General features: G+C 35.2%; 1 protein-coding gene across 3 annotated transcripts; it reads left to right on the top strand.

Annotated features, from left to right (window-relative positions):
• The first annotated feature begins 10,569 nt into the window (after window positions 1-10,569).
• Window positions 10,570-14,851, top strand: LOC128007635 (calcineurin B homologous protein 3). Of its 3 annotated transcripts, none has more exons than XM_052592824.1 (9): window positions 10,649-10,771; window positions 11,290-11,326; window positions 11,528-11,597; window positions 11,870-11,950; window positions 12,453-12,592; window positions 12,719-12,780; window positions 12,909-13,016; window positions 13,464-13,511; window positions 13,724-14,851. In XM_052592824.1, exons 2-9 carry the CDS (start codon window positions 11,305-11,307, stop codon window positions 13,799-13,801), a joined length of 609 nt encoding a protein of 202 aa, XP_052448784.1. In that variant the 5' UTR covers window positions 10,649-10,771; window positions 11,290-11,304; the 3' UTR covers window positions 13,802-14,851. The 3 variants fall into 3 exon arrangements, with proteins under 3 accessions (XP_052448783.1, XP_052448784.1, XP_052448785.1); XM_052592825.1 differs by having other exon boundaries at window positions 10,662-10,771; window positions 11,239-11,326; XM_052592823.1 differs by lacking the exon at window positions 11,290-11,326 and having other exon boundaries at window positions 10,570-10,771.
• Window positions 14,852-15,686: the final 835 nt, after the last annotated feature.

Here is a 15,686-nt window from a genome sequence, read left to right as displayed (position 1 = left end):
AGAGTAATTAATTTACTCAAACAGTACACTGACTGAACTGCTGTGAGGAGAGAGATGGACACCGAGCCGAGCCAGGTAATGAACAGAAGACTGACTCACGGAGGTCTTACGGGTTTGGAACGACATGAGGGTGAGTTATTAATGACATAATTTTGATTATTGGGTGAACTAACCCCTATGAGCAAGGCACCCTGGTCAGCTGTGAAAACTATTTCAAAACAATGTATTTCCTTGGAATTGGTGATTGAATGCTGTATATATACTTGCCTCAATTCACTATCAATTCACTTTGCCTTTTAAGCAGACTCAATTACCCGCCTTTAAAAGGATTCTGGATGACTTTGTTGACAGATTAGGTCAACTGAAAATGATAAATGGTTTTTATGAAATACTAGTTACATTTATGTCAGTGTCTGCAGGTCACCCTCAGAGAAGGTGACTTGCCTTTGTTCAAGTTTGCAGAAATGCATTAGTGGATCAGGGAATTTTAAAGAATGGACTGATGTTGGATGTTGTGTCATTTACTCTGGCACATCCTTCAGCTCCCCAGTCTTAAAAATATCAGAATTTTTTTCGGATAACAGATTCCAAAGCCTTTTAATTAAGTGATTTCATTCTTTGCTCGTTAAATGTGAAAAAAAAAATTAAAACCATAAAAGTACTATACGCTTACCATGGAATATAATGCAAAAAATGAAAAAGTACAGCATTATTTTCAATGTGAACAACAGTACCTGTGATGCAGTGTTAACTGTGCCAAGTTCTCTGTTCTTTCCCATTGCAAGATTATGTGTGTACATTTTTCAGATGTTCCTCTTTCTTTCAGGTAAACCATTTAAGATGCTCATATATAGAGACAGTGCCAACATAAAACCTTGACCTAATGTACAGAGAGGAAGACTTTTGTCTGTCAAGAGGTTAAATTGCACTGCAGGGTTCTAAAACTTTTGACTAATTCATTATCCTCAAGTATCCACTATGCTAGCCATTGTCTGAGTAGATTTAGCCCATCCTTCTCAACCAGGAGTCTGGCAGTCTGAACAATATTGTTTCCTACAAGGTGACTCTGGGGACAAATCTCATGGTTTATTCACAAGGAGCTGGACTGAGCTCTTTGAGTTGTTATACTGTGTTGAAACAATTACACTTGTACTAAAAGCAGCCTTAAATTGCCAATTAAATTTTTCCTGGATATGCTATAGATGAGCATCCCCATTATACACAATTCATGCATATAATGAACAACACAGAGCATTTAATTGAGTGATTCATTGATATTTTATGGGTTTTGACCTTCAGTTGGGCAAGCAAAGGGTGAAGTGATTAATTGTTCTGATGATACTAATGCAGGGTAGTCTTTACTGCTGTTTGTTTGTGCCATTCACCTTCCTTGTTACATTGATCGTCTCTCTTAAGAGGCCTTTTGGGAAGTGTTAAAACAAAAAGACAGATCAGTTGCCACAAAGGCCTCATAAAAGAAACCTCTGCATCCCTGAAAGATCTGCAACAGTGGGCCAATATGCTTTTATTATACCTCTTTAAATGTACTAATGTATTCCCTGAGGTCAAATGTTAGCCCTGAGGTCCAGTCAAGTTTTTCAAAACACGGACAAGGTTGCTTGTCTCCTGTAGTGTGTGTCATAACCTGCCAAAAAATCAGGCTAAATGTGAGTTTCTTTGGGAAGCAGACGTTTGTCAGGGATTACCATGAGAGAAGCGCCTGAGGAAGCTTCCTCTGTATGCAAGTCACAAATGCTTGATTCATGGCACACAGGGACAGAGCAGACAAGCCCCCTGCTGAAGAATGAAAAGATGGGGAGATTAATATGGCAATCCTTAGGATACACCAGTTTGAAAGGAGTATTTTAAGAGCCCCGATATATCTAATTCAGGAAGCTACTGTCGCACGATTAATCTTGTTGCTGACATGAAACAATGTCACACTTTAATTGGCGAACTTCCTCAGGTGGAAAGGTGGAAATCTTCTGCTTGCTGCAAGTAACTTAATGTGTTTGTGTTGTACTCATGAATAAGTAAGGCGGATGGAAACGTTTTAGAGAAGCGACTGCTGTTTAATGGCTGTCTGATGTCTGCACAAACAAACTTAGAAAAAGAGAGGAAGAATCTATGACTGAAAATATATATATGATGTGATACATTGTCTTACAGTTATGTAAAATGTTATGAATTTGTATTCATAACATTTTTACTGTATAAAAATGAATTCCTTAACTTGTAAAATAAACTAGGCCATCTGGAAACATCACATATCAAAAAGTAAATGTATGTTCAAATATTATAACAGTTATATTCATATATTTTTTACAATTTATTATATTAACTTAAGTTTAATGTTGCACATTATAAAGTCTCAGTCACTAAAAAGTCATGAATAATCCTCTGTACATTTAACTGCAGTCACCGCATTTGATCTGAATAATCTTTTTTTTTTTTACAAAGACCCAGCACAATCTGGTCTTGAAAATGTATGAAATTTGAAGAATGCTTGTTCCCTGTGGCAAGCTAATGGGATTTACTGAGGAGCTCCTGTCTAAAACTCCACTTAATACAAAACTGTGTGACATACCCTTATCTCAAGCCTGCCTTTGACCTTTAGAGTAGCACACGTTTTTAAATATTTCAAAATGTCACTGTAAAACAGCTTACATTGCAGTTACCAATGATATACAACAGTCATGTTATGCGTATTTTTGTCATGTGTATAGACCTTATGTAGTCCTGCTCCCTGTCTTCCTTTTTGTATTTCGACAGCATGTAGGTATGGTCGTGGAAATTTATGAATTAACAGTTCTTCCCGGTGTGCTGACATTTGTGATGACATCTGCTTTTAAACATTACCTTGCATTTGATAACTTTCATTAACTCTACAATAAGTAAATCCACTTCATTGTGATGCTATAGAGCTACCACAAAAACAGAAGTTCAAAGACAGAATTCTAAAGGCAGCTGCGCACTTGTTTCTTTGACGCATGAGGTCTGTACGTTTTGTAGATTTGAGAATTGTCATTGTTGAATTTCACATTATGCTACTAGCTGCATTAAATTATTTGGCACTTAGAAATTCTTATTTAATATATATATATATATAATTTTTTTTTGTGTGATATCATCACATACTGTATCCTTGCAGAGAATTTCTAATCCCAAGGCCCCACAGGTTTCCCTCCTTTAAAAACTCCTGTAGAAGAGGTTTGGTGCTGGTCAATGGCATATTTGTTCATGCATTCTTCTCTTATCCTGTTCTCAACTGCAGTGCTCTTAGTTTTATATTTTCCACCATGTGTGGTTTAAATATTTAGCTGGTGTTAGCTGTCACCGTAGGCAGTCTCTGAAACGGTTCATTTAGATCTGACCTATAATGGCTCTCACAATTCCCATGGACTTTCTTTTGGAACAAAAATGCATTAGTGGGTCTTTTCTTTAACTTTTCTAAATGCCCTGCATGGTGTTTTGTACCTAAATGTAAATTTTGGTCAAACTTTATCATTACTCTAAGTGGAAGTTTAAAGATTGAAATGGGACGTGTAGGGGAGGGATGACTTGGCATACTCACGGATCACGGTTTTCCCATATCCAATAGCAAGAAGTTGTGATCACAGCCTGGATATAAAGATTGCAGACATGACATCAAGTTTTAAGACTAAAACTCTAAAAGACTGGCCATTACTGGCCATTATTTGTTTCGTTCTGTATATGTTCTGTAAATTGAACTCGCTGGAATTATGATAGTGTCAATCAAACTATACTAAACTTGAAATGTTTGTATTGCAGGATGAGATGTCCTGTTCCCTCTCCTGCATGTACACAGAGGCTTAGCAAAAGTCCTAAAGCAGGGCATTGAAGGCATTGACTACAGAACCAGTTTTTTTTAAACATGATTGTTTTTACACTTTTTACAATTTGTGCAAATTACATAATATTAAATGTGTTTTTAGTCCCCTTTTGATGGAATTCTACAGTAGGTCTATCAGTAAGCTCCTCTCATCAGTTTTGAAATGTTACGCTGTTTACTAAAGGAGTCTGCAGTCTGCTCTGAGGTGTAATGAATTTCTTTTCTTTGCACTGCAGCTTTGCTATAAAGCTCAAGGACATGATGTCCACTCCTATCCGGTATAAGCTGACATAACTGACAATGAAAGAAGACAGCTCTCTGCTTCTCGAATAATAACAAAGCTTTGAATAAAAGCAATTCCAATTTTTAGATGTTGCATACCCAATATGGGCTGACAGATTGAATGGCGGGGTCATCGCGCAATTCCATGCCTTCAGTACACTTTTATGGAGATTTAATTGAAGATATTTGCTTTTAATGAAAGAACCATCATGAAAACGTGAGGGCATGCTGCCTGTTTGGTATGCAGAGGAGGGGCTCTAAGAGGAGAGTCTGACAGAGTGTCAGGGAGCTGCCTCTAGCTCTCAGACAACAGCTGCTCTGAATGAGAGGGCGTCCTGGGGTACTGAGACACAGACAGTGACTCTCTCCACTGGTGGGGGCGGCCAAAGCGTGAGGAGCATCAGAAGTTGGGCCGAGAGCCAGAGCCAGGATTTGCACTGGAATTATTCCATTTGTTTCCCCCGTAATTCCCTAAACTAATATTAATGTTTGTTCTTTAAGGAGGGCTATACTTGTCTTAAGAAAGCCACATTATTAATCAAAGCTTATCACAAGTATACCTTTTTCACAAGCTGAGGTAAATAGTAGAATTACATGATAGTTACATCACAGTAACACATGACACTAAAATAATGCATACCATTTACGTGAACGAGTCAGTCTATTGTTCGTTATCTGGCTCGGCTCGGTGTTCATCACAGCAGTTCAGTCAGTGCCCTGTTTGAGTACATGAATTACTCCAGGATATTGGTTTGTTTGAACTCAGAGGGAGTGTCAGCCACATTAAAAAAGTTAACAGCTTAAGTCATTTGTGGATTAATGCGTATAGAGATGCGAACCATTTAAAACGATTCAGTTCGATTTGGTGAACTGAATGATTCGTTCGCGAACCGGAAATCCAGCTGCTTTGATTTGAACTCTCTCTCACACAGACACGGAAGAGAAGACAATGCTGAATAAAGTCGTCGTTTTTGCAATTTTTGGACCAAAATGTATTTTCGATGCTTCAAAAAATTCCAACGGACCCTCTGATGTCACATGGACTACTTTGATGATGTTTTTCTTACCTTTCTGGACATGGACAGTATACCGTACACACAGCTTCAATGGAGGGACTGAGAGCTCTCGGACTAAATCTAAAATATCTTAAACTGTGTTCCGAAGATAAAAGGAGGCCTTACATGTTTGGAACAGCATAAGGGTGAGTTATTAATGACATAATTTTAATTTTTGGGCGAACTAACCCTTTAACAACACATTGTGTAACGAACTATAGAAACATAGTCATCTCAGTGAAAACCCATCAAATGTGAAGTGTTACATGGTTGATTTTGGGAATGTCAATTTAAAGTTTATCACTGTAAATGAAAAGTTGAATTGTTATTTTTCACTTCCAAAAGCTGTATATTTAACAGTATTTTAATGTAAAATTTAACCAATTTAACCAGTTAACAGGTTTAACTGCATACATATATATTTGTAGTGAAAAGTTTCATAATTAAGTCTTCTGGAGTTCTTGTGAGACCAAATAGTTTCATGTGATTTAAATCATTGGGATTGAAATCTACCAAAGGTTTACAGTCAATAAAGAATTTGTGATCAACATTTTGCATCAGAACATGATTCTCTGCATTCTCTTGCATCGGTCGCCGTGATTTTGCCAAGTAAGACATGTTCCTGGATCAACATCTCCTGATGATCCTGGATCAACATTATTGTCCACAAATATAGACTTAACTCAATCACTACCCCTAAACCTAATATTATTCCTAAAATCAGCGGGAAATGATAGTTGATTAACAAGGATGTATAAACCACCTAACCCTGATTTTGAGCCTAAAAAAGATATTTCGTGAAAAGTTATATCTCAGTTCTGATTGGTTGATTGGAATGTTGTTCCAGGATCAACAAGGATATTTATTCAGGAACATGTTGTACTTGGTGAAATCCCGCTCGCCCTCTTGCATTATAATTAACCTTCACTATTATGTTCAAGCCATTTATTAATTTTCTAACCCCGAACGTAATAGTTTTGGTACCGATAGAGTACTAAATGCATGTTAGAGTACATGATCTGTATCTGCTGTTAGTCGCTCACCAGCAGGTGGCACAAGCAGGTGTTGATGAAGAGCAAAGTCATTCACAAAAACTGATCTGCAATGATTTTACAACTCTTAAATTCTTAAATAAAACTTTTATAATTATTAGGGACAGTATGTATATGTGGAAAAGCTGATTAAGACTAAAGAGCTGTGTTTACATTTAATTCTGCATCTTTGCTGTTGCTTGTTTCCTGTTAAACCACATGTAACCAGCTTTCTCTTCCAAATGAGATTATAATGCTTTTTCTTTTTACCCAATGCTGATATACAGAACTAACATTATATCTAAGATATTGATGTCGGTTACTAGTTTCCTGACCTGTATATCATGACTTGTGTGACGCTGAGTTGTAACACTGCGGTTTCCCTCTTTATGTCACACCTCAGGATTCCCCAATGACACTTTACAAGCCTCAATTAAGTAATTCAGTGACATAAACAAGATCTCAGATCTCAGTATACAGTACACCTTACTGATTATGCAAACTATACAGGCAAGAAGATGAAACCAGAATATTCCACGTTAAACATTTCCCATAAAGAAAACAATTAACCTGGTTTATTGCCTCATAATAAATCAGCAAATTCTGTGTCTAGTTAATAAAATATCCTATATACAGATTAGCAGAGAGGTCCAGAATATAAAAACAAACCACAAAGTTTCACCAAAGATACCAAAGTTTCGCCTTTTTCTCCCATAGAAAACCAGGCGTGGTAAAGCTACATGTTCGATTAGGCTGCTTTAGGGATTGTTTGCAAATTTACTTCACAATATAAAATTAATACAGTATTCATTCAATTTAATGTTTACAGGGCTACATACATTGACATATTAAATAAACAACTATTTTACATTTCAGCCCCTAAAAATTTCAGTCCTGAAAATATAAGGCAGACAAATTTCAGCACTGTTAATGCAGTGCATTATTTTTTCATTTTGTGCAATTCACCATGCTTTTTGTTTCAAAGACATTTGTGATTATTTTACTTCCACAGGGAACAATTTTCTTATTTTTCTGTTTAAAAAAAAAAAAACTACAAATGTAGACTGCACTACAATTGAATTAATAAGGTTTCCTCATTGCATTTAACACAAATTTTACTCTGTAGTTAACTGTCAAGATTTGCATTTTAAATGTGGCACTAAAGTATAAAGAGAAGTGTTTCTGTATTTCACTATGGGAATATCACAATCAAATTCAATGAAAATTCCACCAGTACCAGTCAACAAATAAAGATAATAAATTCTAGTCTTGCCAGGTCATATAAATGTTATGTGAACCAATATTGTTCTTCTGCAAAAATATTCAGGACATCACTGACAATGTCCCTGCAGGGAATGTGGATCTGGTGGCAGTCTTTGTCTGACGAGATCCACTTTCCTGCAGAGTTTAGCTCTAACCCTAATCAGAGTGGATCTCACGAGCCAGATTTGAGGATCACTGTCCTAGAGCTGTGGTGATCCATACCAAAAGACTTCATATGGCTTCTCCAGAAATTGAAAATGGGAAAAATCTACTTAAGGTCAATAATTAGTTTTATGAGAATTATTAACATGAAATTATCTTGCTGATTTTCTTAGGATTCTGTCGCTAATCAAGACAATCATGGCCTGTGTCAGTCTTACAATATCAGATCTTCAGTGCATTGTATTGTAACTCTAAAGACAGAAACAAGGTGACCCGTTGCTCTGTTTTTGGCTGTTGGTGTGGTCTGTCTCAAGTGGACGTAAATGTACAGCTCAGCTAGATCAGATCAAGGCAGGTTTGAAGTGTTTTTACTGAGTGTTCTCCACACTTTGGATCTAAACTGATAGTCAGCCTTATTTTAATGTCTCATAATGTGTAAGATGAAGGCTCAGTTGGATTCAAATCAGTTAGCTGACGTGCGATGACAAATGTTGCACTATTTGTGACCCTGGACCACAAAACAACCTAAAGTCTTAAGTTGCAGGGGTATATTTCTAACAGTAGTCAAAAAAAAAAAAAAAAAAAAAAAAAAAAAAAAAACATTGTATGGGTCAAAACTTTACATTTTTCTTTTATGCCAAAAATTATTGGAATATTAAGTAAAGATCATGTTCCATGAAGATATTTTGTAAATTTCCTAGCGTAAATTTTAAAAACTTAATTTTTTGATTAGTACTATGCATTGTGAAAAACTTCATTTGGACAATTTTAAAGGTGATTTTCTCAGTATTTGTTTTTTCTTTGCACCATCAAATTCAAGATTTTCAAATAGTTGTATCTTGGCCAAATATTATCTGATCCTAATAAGCCATGCATCAATGGAAAGCTTATTCATTCATTATTTATTCTAAGTTATTATCCAATCATCATACATTCATTTTGTGATCCAGGGTCACATATATCAGGCAGTTAATTTAACAGTTTTTAACTCATTTTGTGGCATGTGACATGTATGGCATATAACTGACATCATCATTCATTTTAAGATGTATTGCATGGGGTCTATAAATAAAAATGCTATGAATAAAACATTATTAAAATAATACATTTTTTATTAATTTCAATATTTTGATACTAAGTGCCTTTATGGACCCTTTACAAGTTGATCTAAGAACACTAAAATTTAATTTTATTGTCATATTGTTTGTCTTTACTAGAAAATACTAAAATAGTTATGATTATAATTGTCTTAACGAAACAAAATATTTAAGTACTCCCTTTATCAATAGCCAATGAATTAGGGGGAATTACTGCTCCACACCCCCATAAGGCCAGAAATGCATTAACACAAGTCACGTAAAACTTTTATTGGATTAAAATTTAAATTTTATTGTCATATTGTTTGTCTTTACTAGAAAATACTAAAATAGTTATGATTATAATTGTCTTAACGAAACAAAATATTGAAGTACTCCCTTTATCAATAGCCAATGAATGTTTGGGAATTACTGCTCCACACCCCCATAAGGCCAGAAATGCATTAACACAAGTCACGTAAAACTTTTATTGGATTAAAATTTAAATTTTATTGTCATATTGTTTGTCTTTACTAGAAAATACTAAAATAGTTATGATTATAATTGTCTTAACGAAACAAAATATTTAAGTACTCCCTTTATCAATAGCCAATGAATGTTTGGGAATTACTGCTCCACACCCCCATAAGGCCAGAAATGCATTAACACAAGTCACGTAAAACTTTTATTGGATTATTCCTTCACTGTCAATTTCATTGAAACTTTAATATACATTATGTGCTTTCAAAGTGAAAAAAGTGGTCTAGCTGCTCACTGGGCAACCGATTGATGTCATGATCTTTACTGCCATCGTGCGGTAGATTGATACATTACAAAATTAAATGGATTTAGTAGGCTTCGATATGATCAATTATGACTTTTAAAGCAAGTCTTGTGAGCACTTTTTTTTTTAAGTATTTACAAAGTTACATTTCCCCCCTACTCTGTCTCTCAGTAAGGTTACAAATTCGACTACTTCATACCTCATACCTTACTATCTTTATAATTTGCACTGGAAAAATATTTTCATTTTTGTCTTGTTTTGTAGTGTTAATATCTAAACATTCTAAACAGAATTAACATTACATAAGAAAAAATCTTGTTTTCCCTTTCTCACCCCACTGGCAGATATTTCATCTTGTTTCAAGCATGACCTTACTCAATTTTGGTATATATTTTTCAGAAAACAAGACTTAACATATTGGGTCATTTTGCTTAATGTTGGTTTTAATAATGTTTAGATATCTCTACTGGAAAACAAGACAAAAACACAAAATAAGATTTTTTTTTCTTTTATCATTATTATTACCCTTTTTTTCAATGTGGTATTAAATTAGTTGAAGCCTCTTTTTCTTTTTTACGCTCCTACTTTTTTAAAGATTTTGTCAAGCTAATCTAGTTTATGGGTTCGTTTTGTGCTTGTCCATTACAGCTTGAAGCGGATTTATTTTTTTTCAGGGAAAGGGCTGAGGACGCTAATACTGCTCAGGGCAATAATAATTTAAACTAGACTATTTGACGTGACAAAATAAATGTACATCTCCTTGCTTTCCTGTTTCCCGTCAATTTATCAAAGGCTGTTTTTCTGTGCCATTGTTTCCATTTCTGTTTTCCAGGAAGAGCTGTACGCCTGCTGCTGTCACGGTGACATGTATTATGAAGGAATGCGGTCGTTCTCTTCATTCTTCATTGTGTAGACGCAAGATTTGATTATATTTTAATATCTGGTTTGGGCGTGATCAACGTCCAGAAACTGGATTAGCAAAGTAGGCGTGAATTCTTAGAACAGCAGGTGATACGGTGATGCAGATGGTGTTTATGCGGCGCTAGGACCCAGAGGACACCTTCTCGTTCTCTCAAGGCACATGCAATTTGCATGCGCGTGTTCTGCAAGGCAAACACGGCTGTATGAGTGAAACCGTAACCACCGGAAGATCGAGCAACAGACTCGCAGACTCGCTTATTGGTGGAGGATCACTGTCGTGATGGGAAGCTTTCAGTCTTTGCCGGATGACCATCAATATCAAACCCTGTCAAAGAATACAGGCTGTGAGTATAACTATTACGAAGGGTTTATGTTTAATGTAATTAATATCCAATTAATTAATATTTGATCTACGCAGCACCATATACACAGGAAACGTGTAATTATGTAAATTAAATCATCTGAAATATCTAATTTGCACAACTTGTAAATTACAGCTCAGATCTGTCCTGCATACATTTAGTGTAATATGTAGCCTACCTGTTGGAAACTATGAATGTTGATTTTTGGTTATACGTATTCATAATTGTTTATGTGGACAATTTGATTACAAAACGGTGGTAATGGAGGATTAGTTGATACCTCTGTGCTGCAGACACGAAATAGTGACTTGACATAAAAATGCGATAATTCGCACATTCATTGTTTACACACTCGTGTTGTTCCAAAGCCATATGACAGATGGAGATGTTTTCTGGCAGCCTTAATGACAGACTCAGTTATCACTTGCTTTCATCTTCTTCTATGTAAGTGAACAATGACTGATGTTATCAGTCTCTAACATTACCCTTATGCTGTCTAGAAGAAATAAAGTCAAATGGATTTGGAGCAAAATGATGGTGAGTGAATGATGACAAAATTGTGAATTTTTGGTTGACCAGCCTCTTTTATCTTATGTGATAATTCATAATTCAGTTAGAAGAGTAAGTCAGTCGACAGCTGTATGAAGTGTTTTAGAGAAGTTTTAGCAGTTGTGTTGTTGACTTCACACATAGTGCAAGGTGCAGACTGGTGACTACATTACTTTCGTTCTCTTTCAGTTTCACTGGAGCAGATCGCTATTCTCCACAATCGCTTTAAGCAGCTCAGCCAAAACGAGGAAACATTACGGTAATCTGCAAGTGGTTGTTGTGTGTGGGAGATGATTCTGCAGAATTGTTCTTGTCTGACTGTTGAAACAATGAGTGTTCAAAATGCCTTTCAAGAATCAAATCAAACCAGTTTTGCTGGTACTGACATTTAGAAAAATGATTGCTATGCTTTATTTATGTGTCTGCTTAGGTGGTTTAGTTGGTTATACAACATATAATCATACAAAAGTATACAAACCATAATGCCTGCCTTTTACCTGTCAAATTAATTAATTGTAATCTCATTTAAAGGAGAGATGACCTTAAAACAATCCAAGACCTGGAAAGCAACCCAATTCGGTCCCAGATTATAGAAGCTTTCTTCGATAGTAGGTTTGTGCTTGTTTATATACTATATATGTTATATGGCTTTAATAGTGACGAGTTACATGTATGTGATGCTTGAAACGATCCTCTACTGCCTCAGAATTTGAGATTGCATTTAAATACTAAATACTTTATTCAAAATGGATGTGAAACAACACCATTATAGTAAAGGGAAGTCTGGATGCACTGTGTTGATTTTCTTCTTTATATGAATAGCATCTTATATATATATATATATATAGGTTCTTAGATCTCTATGTATTATATACTGATTGAACACGTTCTTCATTACAATACACAGTCTTCTTCAGAAAACAAATATTTAAATTTGCATTATGTAGATTTACAAGCTACAGCATTGTGTACTTTCTTTAGTGTGTGTTTTTTTCCAAGTCCCATTGGTCAAAATCATCTGCAAACCATAAACCTGAAAGTATAGCATTCAGGGCTCAGCGAAACTGTTGATATGGAGCAATAAGACATTACTATGACCACTTATACTTCACAGGAACTTCCAGAACGATGGTGTGGGATCTGTGGAAGAAATTGGTTTTGAGGAATTCCTTACGGTCATGTCGTACTTCAGAGCACCACCCCAACACATCACAGAGGAGCAGAGAGAAAAAATTAGAAGATCCAAACTGCGCTGTAAGTGCATGCAGAAAGTATATTCAAAACATTCTCTGGAAACTAGGATACTTGGAGATAAAATACCAGTCAACTGAGCCATAAAGTCACAAAAGTATTGATACAATGCTGTTTCTTTCTTAATAGTCCTGTTCAACATGCATGACACAGACAATGATGGAACCATAACACTGGAGGAATACAGACATGTAAGAAATAACAAATTTTTGTGTAATTAAACCCCCCTGAGTTAATAATTCATGGAATATGTTTGCATATGGGTAGTTCATGATTATCTTCACAGATTTTCAGTAGTGTTGTGGTCTGTCTTGTCTAGGTAGTAGAGGAGTTGTTGTCCCGTAGTGGAGCTCTTGGAAGAGAGACAGCTAAAGGCATTGCAGATGCTGCAATGCTGGAGGTTGCCAGTATCTCAGTCGGTCCCATGGTATGTTATTTAGAGACTGGATGACAAACATTGCATGGAGTAACTATATATCAATATATCTGACAATATATCATTATTATATCAATATATCTGTAAAAAGTTGAAATCTCAATGTGTTTTCCAACCTGATTTAATGATTTAATTTGAGTTCATATTTTTGAGTTTAGTAAAATAAAAATAAAAACAGTTCATGTAAATTGTGCCACATGAAGCACATTTTATTTGGTCAACTCTAGGTGTCACCTTTTTGTATTTTCATAATTAGAAAATTATTTATTTATTTTAGCATCTATACATTTGATTTATAATGAAATATCATGTTTATGTCCTTGATTGCATGCCATACATATGAAAGATATAGGTCACTTCTGAGGAAAAAAATTTGTTGATAAGTATGCACACACACACACACACACTTGCCAATCTGTCTGTTTTTTTTTTTTTCAGGCACCTGATGATTTCTATGAAGGAATAACATTTGAGCATTTTTTGAAGGTTTGTCAATTTGTCCATTTGCATGCATAAGCCACATGATCGTATTTACCATTTGGCTATTTTCGTTTAGGCAAATATTATGCTTTGCATTGCATTAAACATAATCACGCATGACATGTGATAACGTAAGACATGGCATAATTTGATCATGTAAAACTTGCCTTACTGTTATAACCTGACTTCACTCTCTTTCTTTGTTTCTTGCTCAACAGATTCTAAATGGAGTTGAAATTGAGACAAATATGCACATTCGCTTCTTAAACATGGATGCAACTGTTTTGTGCAAGTAACATTAGGTCTAAATACTGCTGGTTAAATGTATGTTTTCCAGTAAAATAAGCACTTTATTAGATGAGGCTGGTTTAGAATAGTTTGGATAGATCTCTAGTTCTATTAATTATAAGATACTTATTCTACAAAAGTTTAAAAGCAATAAGAAAAGTGTGTGTATTGATATCTGAAACGGCTTGCTTTGCATGCACATAATACATAATTATGATATGATAGAATTAAAACTATGCAAGCATGTGTTTAATTATTTAATTTAATTTTTGTAATTATTTTGTCTTTATACTAAAAGAACTGATATCGTACAATTTTAAAAAAAGTTGAATGCTTATAACCAAATGCAATTGTAATATATTTTCACTGAAATATATGAATACTAAATAATACTAAACATGTTATTAGCAATGTGATATAGCAATAATTAATTTTTGTTTGCGTTTTGATGTGCAATAATACTAATAAATGAAAACAGTACTTGAAACCAGTCTCAAAAAAGAACTGCAGTTACTCCTATCAACCAGCAGATATCGCTGATATCATTGCTTTAAGCCAGTCGCTTTAGAAATACTCAGGTACTTGTACAACCAATAAGCATGTTTCAGAATGTTCTTGCAAGTGCAACTAAAAAGTGTGTCAGCAAACATTACATTACAAACTATGCAAAAAAATTCTAAAACAATTCATGAGACTGTGACACCGATAGTCTGTAACTGTTAGTGTACACCAAAGACCTTTAATCAATTTCATTAGCCATGTATAGTTCAATGATGAAAGACTTTGAGACATAGAGCTGAAGTTGTGCTGTGTTAGCAGTTATAAATTGTGCATGGATTGTACAGATGTAGGTTTAACAGTTGAATTAAACTTTGTGTTGAGCATTTTATTTGCAAAAATGAATATGGCATTTCCTCTGTGAAAATGCATAAATGTCTCATAATGAATTAATGTGTCTTCTGAAGGACAAAAAATGACTGTACATGCACCCACTTTGTATGGAATCAACGTGCAACTTGCATTTACCACAATAAAACGGTATCTTGCAACTCTGAAAACGTTTTGTAAATGCTCTGATGTTTTTTCCCCTGAAACAATCAAAAGCATTTCTTAGATCTCTTCAGTATTTGACGGTAAAGTTGATGATCACTTTCATATTTCATGTGAATGTGTCAAGTGAGGTCGCCAGCACTAGACAGGAAATAAGTTCTCACACAAGCACCTGTTTTGATGGCATGTTATTTGATTAGTGGGTCTTCCCCTCCACAAGCTGCTTTTTGAAAGGCTGTAGGACCCACTTCCCTCCTTTTTTTCATGCCACTCCTTTGGTTGGTTTGCTAGTAAGCAGGGCACCGCTGCAAAAACCCCATCTGTGCTTCCACAGAAATTTTCAGATATCAGGAAGTTTGATGCAGTCTCTCATATCAAATGTTTACTACAGCTATTTTGCACAACTTCAGGACACAAGTTTCCAGGCCCATTGATCTACCAGAGATCATTATGAACAGTGTGCTGACTGGAGAGATTTTAAAACTGTCCTGTCATTAGCGCATAAGCAGGTATTCCACCAAAAATAGTTGTGAAATGGAATTTGTCCAGAATGAAAGACTTGAATCTTTCATTGGTAAAAGTCCTTTAGCTTTAATTACAAGTTCTAAAGCTTTGGTCATTTACTTTGTGTTCTTCAACACTTCAACACTTTTTTTTTTGTCTCGTATTACATAATGAAACTTCTGCAACATTGAATGACACTTTTGGCACCGCTAACCTCCTGACATGTAGTGTTGTGCTGAGATGGACCACTGATGCAGTATGGCAATGCTTTCTGTAAATGTTTTGTTGAAAAGAGTTTACAAGACATTTAGCTTTTTCCAGTTGAATGTTATAACAGAC

Source organism: Carassius gibelio, chromosome A5, assembly GCF_023724105.1.
Source record: "Carassius gibelio isolate Cgi1373 ecotype wild population from Czech Republic chromosome A5, carGib1.2-hapl.c, whole genome shotgun sequence".
Lineage (NCBI taxonomy): Eukaryota > Metazoa > Chordata > Actinopteri > Cypriniformes > Cyprinidae > Carassius > Carassius gibelio.
This window is presented reverse-complemented; position numbering and strand designations above follow the sequence as displayed.

Coding starts and splice junctions, on each gene's coding strand:
- LOC128007635 (XM_052592823.1), top strand. CDS start 10,708: ATGGGAAGCTTTCAGTCTTTGCCGGATGACCATCAATATCAAACCCTG. Junction 11,598..11,869: donor CAAAACGAGGAAACATTACG/GTAATCTGCAAG, acceptor TCTCATTTAAAG/GAGAGATGACCTTAAAACAA. Junction 12,593..12,718: donor TAGAAGATCCAAACTGCGCT/GTAAGTGCATGC, acceptor CTTTCTTAATAG/TCCTGTTCAACATGCATGAC.